Source organism: Urocitellus parryii, chromosome 13 (genome assembly GCF_045843805.1).
Source record: "Urocitellus parryii isolate mUroPar1 chromosome 13, mUroPar1.hap1, whole genome shotgun sequence".
Classification (NCBI taxonomy): domain Eukaryota; kingdom Metazoa; phylum Chordata; class Mammalia; order Rodentia; family Sciuridae; genus Urocitellus; species Urocitellus parryii.
The window spans coordinates 3,607,512-3,632,381 of NC_135543.1; the positions used below are offsets into that span (position 1 = coordinate 3,607,512).

At 49.8% G+C, this 24,870-nt stretch overlaps 1 protein-coding gene across 1 annotated transcript in view; it reads right to left on the reverse strand.

Annotated features, from left to right (window-relative positions):
• Positions 1-16,567: 16,567 nt before the first annotated feature.
• Znf407 (zinc finger protein 407) overlaps positions 16,568-24,870 on the reverse strand; it is a 425,149-nt gene continuing 416,846 nt past the window's right edge. Inside the window, exon 9 of the mRNA XM_026388679.2 lies at positions 16,568-18,863. Coding sequence (XP_026244464.2) covers positions 17,524-18,863 — 1,340 coding nt within the window. The 3' untranslated portion in view covers positions 16,568-17,523. The remainder of the gene's footprint in view (positions 18,864-24,870) is intronic.

Consider the following 24,870-nt stretch of genomic DNA (forward strand, 5'->3'; position numbering starts at 1 on the left):
TCCAGTAGCCAAATAACTCAGCTCCGGCTCCGTAATTATGCTGTGTGAAAATATGGGATTAATTAGACGGTGCACGAACACTGTCGTGTCATTAAAGGCTGTGCAGAGCTCCGAGCGGCTGCCACGGGAGCCCGCTGCCTCTAACGTGGAAAGACAGAGTCTCCTCGTTCACACTCCGGCTTATTATCTTACTTAAGGTCACTTAAGCAGCCTTCCCCAGGCGGGCCGTGTGCACAGCCCTTGTCATATTTATTTCATTATTTTTACCTGCTCTAATGAAAGGCAACACCGAAACACCGTGATTTGTCAGTGAGAATCCTCACTCAGCGTGAGCCCTGAGCCCAGGTTGGAGGGAGGGAGGGGCAGGAGCCTGGAGGCTGAGCCCACCCCAGGAGCAACCTGGAGTCCAATTTACATTTAACTGCTTAGATTCCTCCTTCAGGAGATGCCAAAGGGTGGTGGCTTCTCACAAAGAGAGGTGTGGGCTGAGACTTGAGAGAGGAGGAACTGGCCTTGCTGATAGAACCTTCCTGAGCTGCAAGGACAAAGGTCTTGAGTGACCAGGTTAGGGGCCTGAGGAGCCCAAGGCTGCCCAACTGTGCCTCCCAGCACTCAAGGCAAGGAGTGTGCCTTGTTTGGAGTGGAGGGTCTTAGTGGCAGGGCCACACCCAGTGTCCTCTTAACACCAGATATCAGCCAAAGGCAGCAAAGGCCTCCACTGGGTAGGCAGGAGCCCCCAACCAGGACAGCTGTCCCCACTGCAGATGGCCAGGGAGCCCAGGTCTCCATGAGGAAGTTGGTACAGAACCCTCTGGAAAAAGTCAATGGGGCAGGTATGCCTTAGGAGCGAGGTACAGCCACTAAGCAAGAGGCCCCAGTCACTGCCTTCCCAGCACGCACACTCAGGGCCGCCTGGCCTGCACGTGGGCTCACACAGTCCCTCACATGCTTCCCAGGCCTCCACGGTGGAGCCCTTTGAGCCTCCCCCGAGCCTTTAGCACTGGTTCTGAAAATCAGAGTTTGGGACTCAGGTCGCCGTGGCGACTGCTGATACTCTGGGAAGAGAGCACCTCTCTCTCTCTCTGGGGTCTTACTTGCAGCAGGGCTTTTCTCCCCCTGACCATGCTGGGACATGAGCATACAGATCTCATCCTCTAAAACAGCAGATCCACAGAACTGCGCCCGGGGCCACCAAGAGCTAAAACCAGCAATGTCCCTGTGAGTGGATCCAGAGGGGAGGCCAGGTGAGGGCTGGCAGGCCTGGGACAGAGGACCAGGCAGAGAGGAGGGATCCAGACATCAGAAAACAAAGCACTGAGGGTGGTCACACCTGACCTTTGCAGTGAGTGCCAGGCACCCCTGGGCAGGAAGCCGGCCGAGAGGGGGCAGGCTGAGGTCCCAGGGGCCTGTGGGAACCCCAGGCTGAGAGCGCAGCTGGAAGAGCGAGATGGACGGTGAAGGCCTGTGTGAGAGGAGTCGCCATGGAGGTGAGGACCATTAGCAGAGGGGCTGTGCTGAGCCGGAAAGTTCTCAAAAGGAGACTCAGAGGAGAAGAGAGGGTGGTGGTGTGTGGTCTGAGGCGCAGGGAGGGATGCCCAGCCAGACTGCACCAGCCTCTGCCTTCTGTGACCCCACATGGGTCCACCCAAGCCTCTTCCTGCTCGGGATGCAGCCTCCAGGGTGTACAGGGCCCTCAGCCACAGAAGTCCATCTTCTTTCAATTCATCTTAAAATCAGTTGCATGATTTTCTTCCCCAGATTCCCTCTCTACAAGGTCTCCCTTCACTAGGATTTGATTTCTTACTCAGTGGGGTCACAAGTCCTTTCCTAGAGAATTTTTTGGACAACTTAGGAAAAACCTACAGAAACTTATCTTTGGACATGGGTTCGCAGGTGTGTGACACATGAACTTCATAACAGATGAGAAAGTGCACAAGCCTGTTCGAGGGACTCCTCTCAGCAAATTCTTATATCATCTGGTAAAAGCACCAGATGTTAGAATGGGGACACCAGGCCAGGATGAGGGGGGGCAGCTGCTACCTCAGCTTCCGTGTTAAATGATGCCTTCTTCCCGGTGTTCCCCGGGTTTCTAGTGAAACTGAGCAGACAGAAGTTTCAGATACCTCATTTCCAGGCCTGTCCATTGGACTGATGTGGCGCCCCTAGCCATCCTGACAGCCTCTGCATCCCCTCTCATCTGGCTAAGTTCTTCTGCACTGGCAGGGCCTGAGGCCTGGTGTGGGGGCAGCGCCTGCTGGAAGGAACTGTGGTGGTGCAGGGACATGGTCTACAGGCAGCCAACTAGGCAGCGATTCTGTACCAGTGTTCAGGAAAGGTTTCAGAAACGGCGGTGGGGCTGCAACCTGATGAGAAGGACCATCCCTCCGAGAAACTTCTACAGGCCTTCAGTGACCTGGAAGTGGCAACGCTCTTCATGTGCTTGGGGATCAGATAAAAGAGGAGAGCCAGGAGCACATGTGGACCTTGGGACGGTGAAGTGGTGTCAAAGACGTTCACGGATAGTTTACATTCATTTTTGTGAAAGATCATTCTGGACTGTGGGGAGGAAACCATAGAAGCAGAGGTGCACTGCTCTCATTCAGGGAGGAGATGTCACATGAGCTGGTGGTGGTTGTGGAGATCTAGGGAAGCTGACTATTTGGGACTTGGAGTAAGGATGAGGGAAAGGGGTCTAGGATGGCTCTTACTTCTTGTCTTGAGCACCTGAGAGAACATGGTGCCATTACTGAGATGGGGCAACTCCTGAAGAGAGGAGGCATGCATGGATCAAGGATTCTATTCAAAGGGGATGAGATGCTGCTGCTGGTGGTGCTGGTGATGACGATGGTGATGATGGTGCTGATGGTGGTGATGGTGATGATGGTGGTGACAATGTTGATGGTGACGATGGCAGTGATGATGGTGATGGTGGTGAAGGTGTTGATGGTGTTGATGGTGATGGTGATGATGGTGGTGATGATGTTGATGGTGATGATGATGATGATGATGGTGGTGAAGATGTTGATGGTAGTGATGTGTTGATGATGATGGTGATGATGGGTGATGATGTTGATGGTGATGATGGCAGTGATGATGGTGATGGTGGTGAAGGTGTTGATGGTGTTGATGGTGATGGTGATGATGGTGGTGATGATGTTGATGGTGATGATGCTGATGGTGATGGTGGTGAAGGTGTTGATGGTAGTGATGTGTTGATGATGATGGTGATGATGGGTGACGATGTTGATGGTGATAATGACAGTGATAATGGTGATAGTGGTGATGGTGATGATGATGGTGACAATGTTGATGGTGACAATGGTGTCTATAGTGATGATGGCAGTGATGATGGTGGTGGTGGTGAAAGTGTTGATGATGGTGTTGATGGTGATGGTGATGATGGTGGTGACAATGTTGATGGTGATGATGGAGTTGATAGTGATTATTGTGGTGATAATGATGGGGCTGATGGCCGTGATGATGGTGATATGGTGATGTGGTGGTGATGGTGGTGATGTGATGATAGCGGTGATGATGGTGATGGTGGTGAAGGTGTTGATGGTGTTGGTGGTGGTGATGGTGATGATGGTGGTGACAGTGGTGGGGTGATGGCAGTGATGGGGGTGATGGCAGTGATGATGGTGATATGGTGGTGATGGCGGTGATGAGGCTCATGATGGTGATGGTGGTGGTGATGGTGATGGTGAAGATGATAGTAATAGCTAACATTTATAAGGAACGCTAATAAATGCTTTACTCTATTACTCCTAAGAGCATTATCAAGGAAAATGCATTAAAAATGTTATGAGAAACAGCAATGAAAACAGTTCTGTTGATGCTAACAAAGGGTTTCCAATGCAAGGACTTTAACATTACCCCAAATTCAGTTTTCAAACAAACTGAGTTCCCCTCCTCCAGCCATGACACATGTTAAAATGAAGAATTCCGGGCCTTTGTTAAGCTCATTTTCCATGGGGCGAGACCTGAAAATCTGAAAAGTAACAAATGTCCTCAGTACTTCTGATACCAATGGTCCATACATACAAGCTGGGCCTCTAGGTGTTCTCTAAAATCAGGCAAGGGGGTTATGATGAACAATTTCACAAAAACAAAATGGAGGAAAGTGGAAACCATTAGAGTATACCGGAGCAGTAAGGATGAGAGCACGCTGTGACCTTCCCTTGGCTGTGTCTGAGTTGTGTGGATCTGAGCTTGTGGGGCCTCGTCAAAAGAATGCATTCCTCTCTGTGGATCACCAGGGACACACCTGGAGAAAGGCTGTCCAAGAGTTGTTGGGCATGTTAGGTTTGACACAGGTGAGGTGATATGGAGGCCGGAATCACCTGGCTGGTGGGATGGATAAAGCCACGGGGACTCCCAGCAGGGGGAGAGGCCTCATCCCTGTTTCAGTGTTCTCAGTCTTGGGACTGGACTGAATAATTTCTTAGAATCTCCAAGTGACTGCGGTGCTGCCCTCCCACCTCCCTCACCTCACGGCTGGAGGCCAGCATCAGCATCTCTCTCCATGCTCGGCTCTGCCAGCCACCCTGCTGGGCTCCTCTGAAGCCCCTTCTCCAGGTGACCATGCCCTGCACCGGAAGCTTCTGTGGTCTTCTGTACTGAAGGCAGCATGTTGCTGGTCCAGGGCTCCAGACCCCCATTCCACATCCAGCCCGTGGTCTTGGCTCAGCGGGGTGGCCTGGCTCCCATATCTGTCTTCTCTGCCGTTAAACAGTTCTTCCTTGAGCATTTTCTATGTTGCAGGCTTCCTGTGGACTTTAAGTTTCCAAAAGTACAACAATACAATTCCTTAGGAGCCTGTGGGCTATGGTAGAGGACAGTTGCCCAAGCCATCACGGCCTAGGGACCGGGGACAGTACTGGGTGAGCAGGGCCTGAGGGATACCCCAGGACTGGCCAGGGTTCCCCAGGCAGAGGGGAGAAAGAACACAGGCAGGGGTGGCTGCTTATCCCAAAGCCTGATGGGGCCAGGAGCAACATGAGGCTGGTCAGGGAGACCGAGTCCTGAGAAAAGGGGACATGTAAACTATGCTAACAAAGGGACGATTCTTGCAGGTACTGGGGACCCAGTATGGAGCCTGGGCTGGGGTGTGCGGGATCAGATTCACATTAGGAAGGCAGCTCCCTCTGAGTGGGGCACTCGTGAAGCATGGGCCAGCCGTGGGTTCCACCCCAATGTCAGGAAGAGAAAAGACCAGACCAGACTAAAGTGAAGTGAAATGCAGCTCTGGCAAGAGCGAGGCCTCTGGAGCAGGCTGAGGCGGGCTGAGCCCGGGGGCTCCAGTGATCCCGGACAGAGAGGGGGACTCCTGAGCCCTAGTAGGTGGGTTCAAAGAGGCAGGCAGCTACTAGGGGGGTGGCCTCAGCCCCTGTGCCTGAACCCCCACCCCGTCCCACTCCAGAAAGGTTCCCAGTGTCCTCTCTCTGGCCCATCAGCAGTCAGAGGGCACTACTTCCCCTCAGGGTTCCCTGACCTGAGGTCTCTGCAGCCGGGCGGCGGGCTGCCCCTTCAGCTGTTCTCCAGCAGCACAGCTCGGGCCTCACCCGCAGCGGCCTTCCTCTCTCCAGTGCCCCATTTAAACCCTGTCACCAGGAGGGAAGTGAGTCCGCCCCAGTGGTGGGGCAGGGCTGTGCTCACCTCTGTCACCTCACAGCGCCTGCCTGATGACTTTCTTCCCCTCAGCTGCCAGGTGTTCCCAGCGCTCCTCTAAGGCTCAACAGGGTTGAGGGTCAGGGCTGGAAGTGGCCCTCAGATCCTGCGCACAGCAAGGTCTTCACTGACGGTGAGGACACTCAAGCACACACTGTCCCCCAGGGGACCAGCTGCAGTGGCCTCCGATGTGACTGGCTGGGGTGGGGCCCTGTCTCCCCTCCTGTGAATTTCTAGTGGCACCTAGGCCAGTGCTATTCTCGAGATAAGGGCTAAGCTACAGAGGGACAATTGGTGACCACGAGATTTTCAAGATTGGTCATGGGAAGGACTCCCTGGGGGTGATCTGTAAACATTCTGATTCCAGGCCACATTTCACACTACCAAATCCAAGTGTTCTTTGCTGCCTCTTCAGTGTGGCCATGCACTGGGCTGCAGGATTTCACACTTACCGGACAGCGAGTGCCGTGTGTGGCCCTTGCTAAACCCTTGCCCCAGGTCCCAGGAGCCTCCACTGGCTGCACTGGAGGAAGCCGCAGCTGGGGGCAGTGAGGCGCCTGTTCCCAGCGCAGGTCCCAGGTAGGGGTGGAAATGGAGGAGGCAAAGTGTCACGTCCCTAGCTGCTGTTATTCAGGGGGGAGATCAGGAACTAAAGGCTGCAATAGAAATGTACACTTTGGGGAGTTAGAGGGGTAAATAATGCTTTTTTCTTCATCCAAGTTCGGAACAGATTGAAAAATAATCTGCCAAAGATTGGGGACTTCATTGCTGTTAGGCTGACCTGAGGACAGGCCTTCAGACCCCAGGCCAAGAGCTCCACGTCTGCCCTGCAGGCTTCCTGCCGAGCGGTGCTGACTCTGAGTGACCACCTAAGGGGGAGCTGGTTCACAGGTCAGAGAGCAGGCGCTCAGTTCTTCCAGGGTTTACAGACTAATTCCAGTGGGTATCTCCACATGAAGCCCAGTGCCAAGAGAAGAGGGCCGCCCTGTAGGATGACCCCACTGCACCTCCCGCCCACAGCAGGACCACGTCCCACTCTTTCCAGGCTGCCTGCTGCTGGAGTCCAGTGGAGCAGGCTGCACACAGGGAAGGAAATCTGGAACCATCAGAACACATTCTGAGGTGACATTCCAGACCCAGGACCCAAACGAGAGCCCTGGGGAGCCCCAGGACAAGCAGGTGCCCATTGGCTACTGAGGAAAAGTCATACCATCCATGTGAAGCCCATTCATGTTTGGCTGGATGTTCTTTGAGTGGGAGACTCATCCACCCTCCACTGCCAAACACAAAACAGAAAAAATGTTAGAAGCCAAAGACATTTACCTAACACCACGTCTCTCCAAGAGCATCACGGACACCCTCCTGAGATTGGCGACACATTCCATTCCGAGTAGTTTTGCATCCTGGAAAGAATTCATAATTCATTCCTTTATCTGATACACCATTGTGTTTTCACTCTTCTTTTTTACACCCTCAAATTGAGTTGTGCAAATAGACTCAAGATGGCAGAGTTTGTTAACAAAACCATTTGAGATGGGAAGAGCTGGTGGCATCTGACTACTCCTGACTATTTAAATATATATTATAAAAGTTATTTGGTATGCAATAGTATGTAATTTTGTCTCTTGCTCAGATAACTAAACATGGCCAAGATGATTATTATACAGCTAATTGGTAGGAATTATCATCAGTCCATTTGAAGTAACTGACTCAGTTACTTCCCAATAGCCAAAAAGTGTGTGTGTGTGTGTGTGTGTGTGTGTGTGTGTGTGTGTATTTCCAACATGTACATCAGAAATAGGGAAATGAAATGCTTTCATTCTGTGGACTGTAGACCAAAAAACCCTCTTTGTTTGGACATCTTGCTCCGTGGCCAGTGATTTGGCAATTTCCGGACGCTGTCAGGCGATCCGGGACTCCTTCCTTCAGGCAGAGGGGCAGACGTGTGGCCTGGAGCCAGTCCACCAGCCAGGCACTTTGATGCAAATGGGAACCAATTCAATTCACTTGGTTTCTTGGATAGAATAAAGTGCCACTTTAAAAAAAAAAAAAGCCTTAGAACTACTTACTTCCCACGACATCATTACTATCTTTACTTATTTTTTAATGTGCAGACAACTAACACTGCTTACAGAAAGAGGGACACTGCTTACAGCGTGGGGGACGCAGTCCCGGGGGAGGAACTCCCCATGTCAGCTTACTGGAGCAGGCAGGGCCCATGTATGCCCAAGGCAGTTACCCTGTCCCCGCTCTCCCTGCAGTGGGGCTTCTGTTCTGCTTTGGCTCTCTCCCTGTGGTCTCTGGCACCCAGAGTCAGGGTTGTCACCCTAGAATTCTGCAGTGTGAGGTCAGTAGCACTTCTCCAAGGCTTTTGAGGAACAAGGACAGATTCCTGTCTACTTTTCCTGTTACCTCAAAGAGTGGCAATGGCTCAGCCTTCTTCCCACTCTCTCCACTCCAGATATCCCAACACATTGTGGCTGCTTCCTCCTTCTGTTTCCCTATAGAGTCCTCCAGGGTTGACCCTGGGGAGGAAGCCGTAGCCCACGCTGGTTTGCCATCGAGGTAAGAAGTGTAGTTCCAGTCGCCGGATCCTGGAGTCGGTGTGTCTATTAACTCCCCATTAGGGCGGCGAGGACTCGGTGTTTTCATCCCAGCCCCTCTCTCCTGCTGTCCTCCTAGTCTAATGACAATACAATTTGCATTAAACTCATATTTAGTATGAATACTACAACTGTGTAAGTAGTGCCCACTATTATACCAAGTATTAAGTTGTACTAAAATTTGATTTTTTAAAAAAATTATACTCTAATCTAGTTTTTTTCTGGCATTAATAATCATCTCCCTGTTTTTATCAGCTTATTTTATATGCCACCACTCATTTTTCCTAAACCATCCAAGCCCTTGTAACATATATTTATCAAGCCAACTTTTTTCTTAGAACGCTCTTTTTATCTGTTCTAATTATCATTGTCCTGAGCATTCTGTCTCTCTTGTGTTGTTCTTTTGTCCTAAATCCTAGGACTAATCAACCTGCTTCCAGAGCACACTTATTTTGTAGTTTTATGAAAAGGGAAAGGGAAGCAAATTTTTAGAAAGCTTGCCTGTCTGAAAGTATTGGTGATCCATCCTTCCCTCCACTGATAGTTTAGCTGGATACAGAATTCATATGATGTCCATTAGGGTTCTGAAGATACTCCTTTTTGAACTTCCAGTACCCAGTGATACTTTTATTTTAGAAGGCCGATTCCATCTTTATTTCCTTGTGTGAGCTCTTTTGGTTTTCTCTGTGAAGGATTTTTGTATTTGCACATTCTGGGGTTCTACAATTTCATGTCAGCCAATATGAGTCTCTTCATTTGGTTTGATGGGTACTGAGTGAGTTCTTTTGAGCTGAAAAATCTCATTCTTCATCCAGTAAATTTTCTTGTATTTAACACTCTGAAAATTTATTTCTGTTTTCCTCATTATTTCTTTCCCAACCTTCTTATAGCCAGATTTAGCTCTCCTACATTAATACTTTCTCATTTTAAAAAAAGTCTCTTATGTTCTATTTCTTTGTCTTTTGGTCCTAGCCTTTGAGATTTTTCTTTAATTTGTCTTCCAACCCTTTGGTGGAATTTTAAAAATGATATCTATTGTATTTTTAATTTTCTGGAGCTCTTTCTTGTTCTCTTACTTAAAAAAATACAAAAGCCTGCTATTACTTTATGGAAGCATACAATCTCTTATTATATAAGCTTTTTGAAGTTCTCTTTACGTTTTATTCTGAGTTTCTTCCCCGCACAGCCCCCCCCCACCATTTTTTAAAAATCTTTTTATTCATGGGCTTTAGCTTTGAGAGAGGAGAGAGACACTGTGCTTGTCCTGCACTCCAGTTTTATTGGGGATTCCAGAGAAGTTTCCAGAGAGTCCTGCCCAGGTCTACCATTTGACTTTTGATGGACAGCAAGATGACATCAGACTTTTAAGTCTCCACTGCCATGGCAACTCTAGGTCACCTTGGCTCATGCTGACCGGTTCTAACTGGATTCTTAATCATACATTCTTCCAGATCATAGGGTTAGGAGGAATTATTCTTATCTCCAAGAGTTTTCTGGTCACAAAAGTCTCTCCCTTCTGGGTAATTTAGGTTCCTCTTATCAACATTATTTTGAGTCTGCATTTCCTCCTGCAGTTAACAGGTAGGTTGCTGAGGAGTGTGATATATCCTGTCCATTTACGACAGGGAGGGCTGCAGGTGAATTGCTTCTTGGAAGAGCAAGCATGTGGGGGTCAGCACAGAGGGTCCATTTTATAGAATCCTTCTCTACACCTCGTGTTCCCACCATGCTTATCTGTCTGTCCGCCCGTGTTCCCACCATGCTTATCTGTCTGTCCCCTGACAATAGAGAGGAAGGAAGCATCCAGAGGAAGCCCAGGGGCCAGTGGGCCCAGTCCTCCCTGCTCAAGGAATGGGTCTGTTCTGGATCTGCATCTTGAAGCCAGGCTTGCAGGCCTGCCACACTGTCTCCAGACACTGCCAGCTGTCCCCTGGGTGGGGGGCAGGAGCACAGCCAGGCACTAACTTAATTCCATCTTGGGGAGTGAAGTCTTTGGTCAGACCCCTTCTCCATGTGCTGCCTTGAACATCTGCATCCGCCTTCCTCTCCCGCTGGCCTCCAGGTAGGCCTGGCCTTCCTCCTCTGGTGCCGCGAGTGTCTCTCCTGGGCCTGCAGTGCAGGCTTGGTATGACAGGGCTCCTTTTTAGCATAGCCACAAGTCACAACATGCCTCTGGGAAGCCTCTTGATTCAATTCCAACAATCCAGTGGGGGGACACTTGCCATCAGTGGACAAACATGATCTTGCTGGAAATTCTCCTCAAACATTTGTGGGCACTTGCCTAGGTGACACTTGACACGTTGTCACAGGTCTCTGGAGCTGGTATGATATCCATTCACCAACTCCATTCTAAGAAGACCACCTGAGCCCAGGATACAAGAAGGACCCATGACGTACATTGGTCCATCCGAAGACATCTTAGATCCACTGACTTGAAGTCCAGACCCTCGTCATGGGCCTCAGCTCAGGATCTAGATAGCATCTGCTGTGTAGAATGGCAGAACATGTCCTCGGCAAGGGCCCTGGAAGACAGGCAGGCCAGGCTGGTGTCAAGCAAGGACACTGCTGTCCAGATCCCTGTGGAGCCCTCCAGCCTCTGTGAGAGCCTCCCAGAGCACCTTCTCTCCAGAAGCAAGCCTACCACTGCTTCAGGACTGCACGCGTGGGCCCACCTTGGGCCCCACAAGGAGACAGCACCAGGGCCAGGAGCACCAGCGCCTTCTTGCTCAGGTTTAATTGGTGACCTCAAACTCCGCCTGTGCAGGCCTGCCTGGTTTGCCTCAGGGTGCCAATGACTTTCTGTGGCAGATCCAGTTATCCTAGCCAGAGGCCACCCTCAGCTCCCCTTCCTCCAGACTTGCTTCACCAAGATGAATTATGTTCCTCAACCCCAGGCACCACTGCTGTGCCCCGCACTGTGAGGTGTGGGGTATGGGAGGAGTCACACAGACAGGCTTTCCCTCCCTTCTCCTGAGTTTCTCCCTCTCTGGTGGATCCGCTTCCTGGCAGGACAGTCTCAAGAGCTAGCCTCGGGCCACTGGGCATATCCTTTCTTGCTTTTCCCCCTTTCTTTTTTTGTTACCCAGGGTCAGGGATCTTGCTCCAGAAAAGAAAAAGCCACACTCATTGAAGACTACCCAGAACATCAGATTTCTTTTCATAGCAGGTTAAGGAAGGAATGCTGAGTGGAATAAATAGCACTGGCCAAGTCCTGAGGGCCAGAAAGAAACTGGGATGTAAGCAAATACAAATGTTAATAGGAACAGGGTGTATTTAGCCTGGTGCCAGAGGCACCAACTATGATTCTTCCTTTAAAATTATGATAATTATGCACAAAGAGAAAATCCTCTTCTGCCAGCTATTTGTTGATAAAAAGCCGAAAAAGACACCTTGTGGTGTTTGACAAGACAGCTGTAAACCTGGTGTGGGTCCTCAGGTGTGATTCCAGGACCTCCTCCTGGAGGAACGTTCTGTAGAAGGGTGGGAACAGGAAGAGAACGTGATTGAACCAGTTTGACCAAAGTCAAAGTGTTCACAGCACACTTGCTCTGTTCAATGCCTGCCCAAGACTTGTGTTATTTGAGAAATTAGAACTAAAAAAACAGAAAGTGAATAATAAAATGTGAACAACTGGAGAGGAATGGAGAGTTCGTGTGTTCCAACCTCTTCCTCCAAGACCACTCAGCCTAGGTGGGTGGGACCCTGCCACCAGGAAGCTGGCCCTGGGAAGCAAAGCAAGCTGGGCTCTGTCACGCCCAGGGGCTGCAGGTCACAGGAACGCCACCAGGGAGGGCGGGGGAGCTGTGGCTGGTGGGCAGAGCGCACCTGCCCCGGAGCCTCCCAGGGTCCAGGAGCCCGGTTGGTCACCAGTTCTTGGTTATGCTGGGAAAGCCAGGTCCTCTAAAGGGCCACAGGCTAAAACACTTTCCAGGTTGTGAAGCCACAGCGGGGCCCAAGGGGGCAGGGGGCCAGGCCTGGCGGAGGGTTCCCTCTGGGTTTGGTTGCACTCTGTCAGTCAGGCCTGCTCTGAAATAGGCCCAGGCTGGTGGCCAGGAGGAGGTCCTTCTGCCCAGGGTGCCCTCAGTACCACCTGTGCCCGAAGGCTCTGTGCTGCCAGGAGGCCCCTGGCTGAACCTGAGCGGCCCAGGAGCCTCCGAAGAACTCCTCCATTCAACGGGAACTCAGCTTGGAGATTCAAAAACAGGGCCTTACTTTGTGTTGGTTTTTATTCCTGTACTTAAAACATTATTTGAAGAGTAACAAGAGAAATCAGAGATCGGAGAGCGGCACTGACACAGGGACTGGTCCACATGTTCATGTTTATCCTGGTTATAAATTGTCTTCTTATGATGCTGAAAGCCATGTTGAAATTAGGTCATTTTAAAAGAATTTATTAAAAGGTATTGCAGATGCAGGGCCTTGGAGGAAGTCAGTGGCTCTCTGCCCTGAGATTTAGGGTGGATATATTTAATTCTGGTCATGGGCCTTGGTGGCCACTCACCAGCACACAAGATTCTGGCCCTTGCTCTCCCACTCTGGGAAGGTTCCTTAAGTTACACCCTTCGCCTCCAGCAGAGGGGAGAGAAAGAGAAGCTAAAATCCATCCTGGGCTGGGGACTCAGGAACCTCAGAAGGAAGGAAGATTTTTACCTCATACTTATTTCTCAAGATCCCCAAGAGGTCTCCACTTCATTGATTTTACAGACCCAGAACCCAAGATAAACAAGAGTAATTAAGTGATCTACCCCTGGGTCACGGTGGACACAGACCCTTTGTTTTCTCAAATGGGTAAACATTGGAAGGTCTCAAGGGCCAGACTCTAGTCCTGATTCTATAACCTGCACGCTGCGCGTCGGCCTCCAGCGGACGCCATGCGAGCCCAGCCTGGGGAGGCCTAAAGGTCTGCTTGGTACTCCAATTTCTGTTTGGAATTTCCATCTTCAGGATATTAAAACAAGTCTCATTTCCCCATGTTGGGCTGGAATAGATGCTCTGGGAAGAGCGGGTGACCTCGAGGCTGTAGGTCCAGACTCCTTACGCACCCCCAGCTCACCGTCCCTGCCCTCTGCGCCGTCCCTGAGTTTCCAAAATGTTTATTCGTGGAGTTACTTTTTTCTTGGTGATAAAAAGTCATGCCACAGCTGAAATCCTGAGCTCCAGTTGTGAAAATCGCTTAGGGGATGATTCAGCCCATCCCACTCCACCCTCCCTTGAGGATGTCAGGGGCCCGTCGCTCTCAGGTCTCCGGATGGACCCTGGAGTGGAGGCAGAGGAAGCAGAGATCATCCCCTGACCAGGCGCCAGGGACCCAGCCAGTGAGGCGCGGCCTGCCTGGCTCGGCTGCTGGCTCTGCCAGCGAGAGCGGGCGGCGTGGGCCTGCGCCGAGCCCCGAGACACCCACGCCCCCAGCTCCCAGACCCAGGGCCCTCCCCCAGCCAGCTTCTCTGTCTTTCTTTATCTCCAATTATAAAGCAGCGCCAGGTTTTCTCGTCAGCCACCGCCATGACTCCAAATGGCTTTTCAGTGTCAGGCCCATCAGGAAATTAACTCGTCATGCAGTGACAGCTGCTAATTTTTCCCCCTTACATGTCAGATGGATCGCCTGCTGAAGCTAATAATGAATCACCAATCCCTGATTAGAAGGTGCTTCCGAAACGTATAACTGCCACCCGAGCTAACTTTTTTCTTCATGTAAAATGATATCACCCTAGAGGAGTAGAAAACGAATCGAGTTCCCCACCATGGCGGAGCGGGAGGCGGCGGCTTCAGTGAGCGGTGCGCACTCTTCCATTATGGGCTGACGCTAAACGGTACACGAAGTGATGGCCGGAGTGCTTTTCCAGCTTGCTGAATGCATGCCCTTCCTCCCTGGCTCTCCTGCTGGAGCCCACCCTAGCCTAGGTTCTAAGCCGGTCCAGTTCTCTGTGTATGACATCATTCTGCCTTTCTGTTCAGGAAAACAAAAAGCAGGGTAACCCTGGGAAATTTGGATGCTGTTGTGTGGTCCTAGAATTTCCCAGCTGCTGCGCTATTTTGGGCGAGGGCCCTTGCCCCTCACAGTGGGAGTGGTGGTTGAGCTTCCTGGGCTTGGATGGAGACGATGGAGCAAAGATCCACCAGGGCTTCTGATCCTCCAACTTCTAGGCCTTTGATAAAAGTTCCTCTGCTTGACCAAACTTCAGTATGGCCCATTAATCTGGGTATTTCTCAGGAAAGTCCTTTAATAAGAACCCTGCTAGGTCAGGGCTCCACCATCTCTAACGGACCACCCTGGACATCTGGTCAGGTTCCATATCCACCTCCAGGAGGTGTCTGGTGACCCTGGCCTGGCTTCAGCAGGAGTCCTGTTAGGTGGATCAGGTGGACTTCGCCAGAGACCTCCCCGCTGGCCCCTCTCCTCAGTGATTCCCCATCCAGTGGCGTCCATCCACTCCTCCTGGTTATAAATGCCCAGTGGTTCTGTCTTCAGAATCGACCCTGTTCTGGTTGGAGGCCCTTTTCTTCTACCACAGTTGTCCTGAATGAACTGTTTCACCACAGTAGGTGCCAGCAGTGCCAGTCTCGACGTTATGGATTTCCAGCATTTTGCTGACGCCATCTTATCACACTTACTTTTGAAGCAAGTCAGGTAGCAGAAAGGATGCTCTCAGCACAGTGTTGTGGTTTTGTTGGCGTGTTTGCTTTGTGGTGGGAAATGTTTAGTAAGCATCCTCTCCCCCTCACCCCAGCCTGCCTGCTTCAGTCCCAGCGTTGCACCAGTGACCTTGAGTGGCCAAAATGTCCTTTGTCTGGAAAGGGCTATCTGCAAATCTCCACCACACTCCCAAGAACTGGCCAAGTTTTGCCCCGGAAGTAGAAACCTAAGCCATTTCTAGAAGCTGCCATGGAAAACTGGTCCTCCTGTCATGCCATGTATCCTTGGGGCTCAGTCATTGACTGGCTCTAGTTTAATATAATGTGGTCTTTCTGGGCCAGTCTCCAAGTAGATATTCATTGGCTTTGCTTTCTACTTCTTTAAACTTGTTAACATTCCCTGGCAAAAACCTCAAAGAAAGCTACAAGCTTGTTGTATTTTTTCCAGACAATCCACACTGCAATGAATGTCCCTTGCTCGCAAGTCCTGCCACGCCTCATTGTTCTGAGGCACACATTTGTGTATGTGCTTCTTAAAGCCCCTTACATTCCAGTAGTTGTGTAATGAGAGAGAAGGGAGAGGTAACATTAACCCAACTCTACAGGTAATTACAGGATACAATAGCCTGGTGAAGCCTCCGCAATCCTTCTGAGCCTAGAAACACCTTCTGAACAATTCTTTTTATGCAAAGGCCTGCTCTTTTCATTGTGCATACATCGTGATTGCTGGTTTGACACTGCAGGCTACACTGGTTTTATGAAGGATTAAATGCCACCTGAGACATATTTATCCTAAATAAATCACAAACGGTAAACTGCAGCATGTCAGTGTCAACACCCTGGACTGCAGCGGAAAGGTTAGCCACACAGGACTAAGCACAGTCAGGCATTAGCATCAGAGCCGCAGGGCCGCAGGGCCGCCGCTAACAGGAGAAATGATCAAGAAGAAATATTTCCACTGAAAAACACCCCCCCCCTCCTAACATGTATGAGAAGCTTGGAGAGGGCCATCACTTTGTAAAGGTCACCTCTATCCTGATAACAACGGGAGCTGATCCTGTCACTGTTTGCCCAAGACAGGGTTGAAGAAGAGCCGAGTAGCCCTGCCATTTTTAGGAAACACGAGCTAGTCACACTCAGCTAATTATGAATCTCAGTGTCAGACCTGAAGTTTTACCTTTCAGTTTTTTGGGAGGGGTGGCTGTGTAGACGGAGGTGGCCCTGGAATGGGCCGAAACCAAAGCAGCGTGAGGAAGCCAGGCAGGGCGCAGGCTCGCCTCCCAGTGGCGCTGGCCCCATGGCCTCAGGCAGAGACTATGTGGTGCTGCACTGACAGAAGGGAGGACCAGCTTCCTTTCCTGTTAATTCTCCAGGATTTCTAGATACAAACCATGAGAGAACACGATCTTGTCGCAGAAAGTGCCTGGGCCATCTGCCGCACGTTCAGAGTGAGCTCCACCTGCAGAAGGTGCTGGCTGGGAGTATACTGGCCGGGGAGAGGAGCAACCGCCCGAAAGCCACTCTCCTGAGCTGTCACAGTGGCCCCACAGCTGGTCACTCAGAGCAAGACATCATCATTATCTTTAATGCTATCATTTTATTTAAAAGAAAACAGAACAAAAACAACAATTTTGGAAAAAAAAATAAGACCAATAGTATCAAGAAACAAATGACTGGAACATGAACTTGCACCCAGTAGTTGCAGTGAATCCACAACTAAACACAGACAATGCTGGTCAGGCAAGGGGTACGGGCATGGTTTCTATTTGTTAATGTTTAATGTCAGCTTTTCCATACTGACACAAATAGATCCTGCAAAATGATATTAATACAAACATTTGTTATAAAAAGCAAAATATTGATATGAACAATATTTTCCAGAAGTATACATTTCATGTATGGACTTTATGATATGGAACAAAGTCAAAATCAGAAGTATCAGCTTTCTTAACCAAGGTCTATTTTAACTGATCGTGAACAGCAAGGCTTTGCTTAACCAGAGTCATCAGATTTCTGTTATGCAGAATGCAACCAGAGCAACGGATACACCTAAAATGCTCGAAGAGGGAATTTATACACCAAATCTACTAACAGGCTTCCTTTGGTCTGGGGATACATTATCCTAAAACTGGAGAAAACAAAACAAAAAAACCAACCAAGGTTGTGGTGGGGGGGAGCGGCTGCTGCAGGATGTAATCACTGGAGCTGCAACTTTCAACCAGACACATAAGGAAGGAAGGAAGGACAGAGCTGCAGGCCAGGCAGCCAGTGACAGGGGTGTTTCCAACCTCCCACGCGGGAAGGGGAAACCAGGAACTGCTTTCCTTGGTGCAGGATGGGGCGGGGAGGCCCAGGAGCAAAGGGCTGGAAGGCACAGGCCTGTCCCTACAGCACGCCCCTGCCCTTCTACTGTGATTCTACAGCTACTCCAGGGCACCAGCTCGGTGCCCGTGAGTGCTTTTCTAGTGGCCTCTGTCACCACCCCTGCAGAGAGCAGGTGTGGCACTTACTGGGGCCATGTGGCCAGTGTTCGGAAGGTTAGAGGGAGCTCAGGGGCACGCCAACCTCAGCGCGGGTCTTTCCACACTGGCCCTGCGCCCAGTGTCAAGGCCCCACCTCAGGCTTCCTGGAGCTCACTACTTTCTCTTTGGCTCTGGATCACCGTGGCTGTCGGGGTGCCCTCCTGGGTGTAAATGACCATGCTTGTCAGCTGCTCCGTGCCATTTGGGGCCACAGCCTCAGCTCGAAGCGCAGCCCCAGCCTGCAGGATCTCCTGAGAGCCAGCTGTCTCTATCACAGTGTGGGAGTACACGCCACCATCCTCCTGCTCCCCGGGGGGCAGCTCCGTCACAATGTAGTGAGTAGCACCCTCGGGGAAGCTGCTGCCGGACTCCCGGACCATGGCCTGGACCAGCTCCTCTGTCACAATGATCTGTGAGATTTCCCCATCAGACTCTACCAGGTCCACGTGCTCAGCTGGCACCCGCAGGCCATGGGTGTCCGCCTCTTGCATGATGAACTGGGAGCCCTCCCCAGCCACCATGTGGACAGCACCCTCCTCATTCAGGATGACCTGAGTGACACCATCCTTGACCAGCTGGCCGGCCGCAGCCGTGTCACACACAGCAAACTGCAGGACTCCTCGGACCATCTTCTTCAAGGCCACCTGGGCTCGCTCCTGAGACGCAACAATGGTCGAGGGCCGGACAACCTGGGTCAGCACCTCCATGGCTGCTGTGCTCTCCTGAGCATCCTGGAACATCTGGATCTCTGGGGCCTCCGGGTCGGCAGTGGTATGGGAGGCCTCCTGACTGGGCAGCCGGATCAGCACGTCTTTATGGCCTGGTCTGGCCTTCTCCTCGTGCCCAGGCCTGCCCTCCACCTCCCCTAACTCAGTGACGGCACACAGCAAGGCGTCTAAGGCTGAGGAGGCATCGGCAGGGGGGGCCCCAGCCTCGCAGAGACTCAGAATCTCCTGCTTGGTCACCTGCTGTATAACAGTGCCCCCTGCACTGAGGGACTCATCCACGCCATGACCTTCCACGGAGCCCCCCACAACGACCACCTGGGTTGCTCCGTCTGCCAGCTGCTCAGGGATGATGGGCCCTGGCACCACGCTGCCCACGTGGGCTCCGTTCTGACTCGTGGCAATGACCTGCCCGTCTTCTGTGATGTGCACCACCCTGGCCACTTGGCCAGCCATTGCCAGCGTCTGCAGTGTGGCTGCAGCGGTCTCTTCCACAGAGGCATCCAGGGCAAACTCCCCATCGTAGCCCTGGATGATGATGACTTGCTGGACCTGCTCGGAGGCCTGGGCAGGCCTCTTGCTGCTCCTGAGGGCCTTCTCTCTGACAGGAGACTCCTCTGCCAGTGCGGCTGCAGTGAAAGGGCTGTCTGTCTCCACAAAGGTGGCTCCCTGTCCCTTCAGACGGCACTCGTAGGACTTGGACACGATGCCTGTGGGAGACAGGACCAGTTAGAGCCTCAGAATCAGGACTTTCAGACTTAAAGCAAGATGGCTGCTCCTCAGGAGCTCTGCAGCCTCAATCAAACACAGCGGCCACTCTGCAGGAGTGCCCACGGCTGCACCCACCAACAGCACCATGAGGCTGTGTGCCCACATGTGTAAAGACACTTACAGGTATGTTACAGGTTTGAGAGTACAAACAGCTGTATGTTCTGTATGCATTTTCCACACTTCTGCATTAACTGTCTGAACACAGTTCTCAGGGGAGTGCTTGCTTTCCAGCTCCTGGGGAGGAGCACAGTTGTTCCCTGTCACCCTGTCTCTCATAGCACATGCAGTGACTGGTGTTAAGTAAAGCTCAGCAAACAGTCAGAGCAGGGTCCTCTAACCCAAAGGAAAATCCTTCTTCAATGTCCAAATATTACGTACAGTATATTTGTTTAGTCAACAAAAAGAATGAAAGCCTTCCAGATTAAATTTTCAAATGTGGCATCAATAAACGCAGCTGTTAAGTGAAATTCAGCACACACTGAGTGTTTCCTACACCTCAGGTAGTGAGCCTGGTGAAAAGACAGCCCAGGGAGGCTGTGGCGAGTCCCTGTGGGCTGGGCGCTGAGCCTGGCACTCTGCTGGGTCTTGGGCACACTAAGGTGGATGTGCAGCCTGCCAGTGTAAGCCTGAGTGGGATGTCTGGAATGCCACCCCCACTGCCCCACCCACTCCAGTCCAGCCTGGCCCTTGGTGTTGGGGGAGCACATTCTTGGTGTGGGGCAGGATGTTCCTGCTGAGTGACTTGACACTAGGAAGGTGACAAGCTTAAGCACAGAGACAAAGAGGCTACAGGCTCAGGCCATAACATAGAATATTTGGGAAAGATCTATCAAAGAAAACATCAGTCTTTTATTTTTTGTGGTACTAGGCATTGAATTGAGAGGTGCTCTACCACTGAGCCTCTCCTTAACACTCTGCCTTTTAAAAATTATCTTGAGATGGGGTCTCACTGAGATGCAGAGGTTAGAGAGGAGGGGGCATCCCAGAAAGAAGCCAACCTGGGAGGCTTCTCTGCTGTGGTCAGCAGCTCAGGCTTCCAGATTAGACAGCGCATGGGCAGTCAGGCTGCACCAGGCCTCACGCCCTGTGCTAAGACACTGTGGGTACAGGCTGTAGAGAAAAGAAACCTACTGAGTGATTTTAAGCAGAAAAAGTACAGAATTTTTACAGAAGAGGCAAGATGTATGATTTTCCAGGTCATCTCTGAATTTCTTTTCGTGAAAACACTGTGCCTCTTTAGGATATGCCACAATAAGCCTCTTGGGCTGTAGGTAGGGGTAAGAGGGGAGGTGGCTTAGCTGCACTCTCTGTGAGACACGAGGGAAAAGGAAGGAAGCCCAGGGATAAGGATGAGAAGCGGAGCCAGGGGAACCCCCTGGCCTGGGCAGTGATGGGCCAGGAAGGGCAGGTGCGTCCCAGTCCTCCCAATCTATGGTTCCTAACTGGATACCACAGGTAAGCAGGTGAGCTGTCCACCTGGGAAGACAGCGGTCCTGACAGGCTGGAGTGGCGATGGGAGCAGGAGCTTAACACCCATCATGCAGACCTGGGTGGGGACTGAACTGCCATCTGTACCGGAGGAAGAAAATGGGCAGTAGCACTGGGGTCAGGGGAGGAGGCCAGAAAGGGACTGCAGGGATGGGGGTGCTGCAGGAAGGGTGAACAGTAACACTCCAGCCTCCACCAGGTCAACTGAACCAGTCCCTAATTCAATAGGGCAAGGGACACTGGAAATTGTAAGCTTTATTTTCATGGGAAAAAAAACTGACTCTTTAAACAGAGCTTCTGTTTTCTTTTTTAAATCTCGATTTTTCTGTTTTGTTATCATTGTCTTCTTTCCTGACAAATAAGAGATGGCCTAAAGAAATGGTCTAGGTTCAGCATTCCATGTACCAATAGAACCACATTTTTGAGATATTCCACTTTACTCTCTTTAATACGGGTCAGTTGCTTAACAGTATACCTTATCCTTACCAAAGGGAAACAGGATTAAGAATTCTATTGGTTATTTATTACTGGCATCCCTGAGAGACAACAGTTTTGCTTACCACATTGGCAGTGTTCTGCAAGAAACCATTTCTTTCAACACTGTGTTAATTCTGAGCACAGACCTCAGGCAGAGGCCTGTCTTCCAGCAGGGTCAGCACTGCAAGAGGGACTGCAGAAGCTGTCAATGGTATCCACCAAGAGGACCTGTCCAGGATCATACCCAAACTTCAGGACAGTGGTCCTGGATTTGCAAGAATTAAATGTCAAGTATTATCATTTATTCTTTCTTGAAAAGTATGAACATAGCATGAATCTTAGAAAGGTTATGGAATCATAGAATCTTAGGTTAAGAAAAGACCAAGGGCTCGCTAGGTTAGCTCCATTCCTAGGAGCTCCTCCCGTGTGTGTGCAGCAACCGCAGCATCCCCTGGAGCTCAGTAGGCAAGCCAGGCGGAGATCATCACATCTCAAGGTAAAGTAACCCTTTCCAGAGGAGGGACCCACAGGTCCCTAAGTCTAGTTAGGACTCCATACTTAGAGTGCATCCTTGCTTCCTCTCACTGACTCCCCTCGAAGGCACAGAGAACAGCTGGGTGCTACTAACTCCAGCTCCCAGGCAAGTGCTGTTGGAGCACAATGCAGATCCATGGTGTAGCAGCCACAGGTCTGCATGCTGTGGTGTGCAAGCCTCTGCGTCTCACACGGGCAGTGACCCTCTGAGCTCAGAGCAACTTCCTGCCTCTCCTTCCCTGCGCTCTAGTTGACGAAAGAAGAACAGCCAATTGCCTGGTGAAGACTAGAGTGTAGAAGATAAGGATGAGAGTGGTTAAAGCACAAGGATCCTAGAAAGTGAAGTCTGAACCACTGTCGATACATTTCAACCTGGTCTCAAATCATCTTCTGAACTTTAATCCTCCCTCAATTCTCTCTCCTCTAAGAGGTTAGAAGGCCTACAAGGAGAAGGCTTGGCATGATTGGAGTTCCACAGAGATGCCACATTCTTCTCCATTTATGCTTCAGTTTGGGCTGGGCCTGGTGTGGTCCATCCCTGGCCAATTTGCCACCCATCAGGACCTCTACTCTTAGTCAAATGTGCTTTAAACATTCTCCCTGGAGTCTGCTGCAGTTTCTCCCTTAGTCCCTACTTCTCTCCCTAGGATGCAATATTCTACTTGCCTTCTTTGTAGTCTTAACTTGATTTGTTTCTGCCCATTCTTTAATTTCAAGGTCATTTTTAGTCTATTCTGAATTTGTAGAAAATAAAGGAAATAATGACACAAAAACAAAAACAAAGAAGGTAGCCTTCAAATCATTCCTCTCCCCAACTAATCATAAGAAAAGGACATTACCATCAGACTAAACAGCAGGAGAAACCAGGGCAGAGGGGAAAGAAAGCATCAGCTCCCCTCCTCAGGTGGGCTCCCAGAGAAGTGCCACATGCTGAGCCCAGGCAGCCCCTGCCCCCAGCAACTGGAAGGAAGATCTCTTGGGTACAGAACGATCCCCTTTGAATCCCTTGCGGCACTGATAATTATGCTCCTCTGAACTACTTACTGAATTTATTTGAATCCAGAGGTGGGTTAGGCCACCTCCAGAGCATTAAAGTAAACTACGTGGGTAAATACTGCTGTCAGCCGGGCCGTGAAGACGCTTAACGGCACCAGCGCTTTTACCTCCGGCAGCACAGGCCCGCTAGTCCATCACAGTTCATAAATGTGCGTGCAGGTCCATCTTTTGATTCAGCAATTTAATAACTTCGAGTGCTGTCAGTACTGCTTTGAAAAATAGCACCCATAAAATGTAACAGCCTCAATCAGATTGAAAAAGATTCACCCACTGAAGATTCTTCCATTTCAACCATAATGAATTAATGTGGAGCTATGTAGAAGTTCAAGTGTCATTTAAACGAATGTGAATCTCTACTGCAACTTTAAATTCCAACTGGGCTATGACCAAGAATTTACTGGGCACGTCAACTTGAGTTTCTGAGCTCTTTCTAGTAAATATGAACTGTAAACTTCACCAATGCAAATGGCCAAATGGAGATGGCATTTGGAAAAACAGGACCACAGTACAAATTTTATCATGGACAGCTTAGTCCCTGGTGTGACTCCCCATGAGCACAGATCTTTAGTAGACTCCAGCAGCCCAGCGCAGTATTTGTGCTGCACTTTACATTTTTTAAAGATGTCAGATTTCAGTCTAACAGTAGCTAACCAAACAGGCCTGTTCTGGATCTGTTTCCAGTAGGGCAGACGGTGCAAGAGGAGCTAAAACACAGCTTCAGGACTGTTCCTGAAAACTCCAGCTGAGTGCTCGTTTGCTTCCTCGAGTACAAAGATACCATCCCGCCTTCTCATAGCTAAATGCATTGAAAGTTTACAATGTGGTTGAAATAAAAAGGTTTTTTTTGGGTATTTGAGAGCTTGTTTTGGGGGAAGTGATTTCAAGTTAGGCTCCCTTTTCCAGAATTCCACAATGAAGCTGCAGCCCTCTCTGGAAGTAGAACAGCCCCAGATGTGGAAAGCACAGCTTCTCCCTGCCAGAAGGGTGGGTGAGGTGTGGGGACGGGGTTCTCCCCACAGGCTCTGACCGCTCCGCTGTATGGTGCTTCTGGGATGAGCTGTGAGCACCTGACCCCTCCTCCTGGGGTGAGCTCCCCTTTCTTTACTGCCATCTCTTCTTCCCACAGAATAAATACCTTATGCTTTTGTTAAGCTTACATTTAATTAAAATGTACAGAATTTGTGCAGTAAACCCGAATGAAACAAATAAAACAAGGGCCCCCTCTCTTGAAGGCATACGTTGTGAATGAAAAATGTCATTACAGACTAAAAAATTTTGCAGTAAACAGGGCCTACAGAGAGAAGTTTCCCCTGTAATGACATCCATAAAATACACAAATGGCACTTTTAGTACCATCCTGAATATGGCATTTTCTGTGCTCTACACACAATCTAAATGGTTTGATCATAGAGCATAATACTCCATTGGGTTTATAGAACAATCAATGTTCCATAAAATGATGTATTTATCCAATAGCAGGCTCAGCAGTTACTGGTGTATGACACTGTAGGACACAGGCTTGGGCTCCTCGGCAGCACACATACTGGCTGTAAAACTTATCTAACCCACTTCAACAACTTCATCTCATCTGTGGCAAGTAATTTGTGGAAGCCTCAGCTTGGTTTAAAAAAAAACTTGTAATAAAAATTCATAGAATTTTCAGGAGAATGAAAGCTGATGACAATAGAAAGGTCACATTGTGTCTGCACTAAAGGGGTCAAAGGTTGCTGGCAGTTCTAAAACTGAAAGTAGATTTCATGCATCGCGTAGCAGATAAAGATGGCATTAAAAAGACACGGCGTGGGGTGACACGCCTCACGCCCATGAATGCCTGTGCTAATATCCTCTGCAAACCGCTCCGTTGCCATGAGCCAGCACTTATTTTCCATCTCCAAGCCTCTCCTGAACTAAATGTTTACCCACTGCTGGTTACATCTCAGACACTGCAGAGTTTAGACTTTATATTTTGGTAGGGTCACTAACACTGAAAATTCTGGGTTGGTTCACTGTAATAATTAAAGCACCCTGAATATGAAGCAATCCAAAAAATAATACTTTTCATATAAAAATTTGGGGCACACATGACACTGTGATTCTTAAGCCACATGTAATTTTTCTCAACTTCAATCTTAAATTGTAATTTTAACAGGAATGTTAGGAAATTATACTTAATGTCTATTAAAATGAAACAATATTAACAGATTATGCTAATAAATTTGAGCCATATTTTAATGTCACAAAAGCTTATAAGTTTCTCAAGTGAAAGCAGGAAAAATGACAAATTAAAATTCAATGAAATATAACCTTTTAGAAATTTCAAAGCAGGGAATACATTATTCTTACAATAGCAGTCACCAATAGTTTAGCCAGTCAAACCAACGTCGATAACTG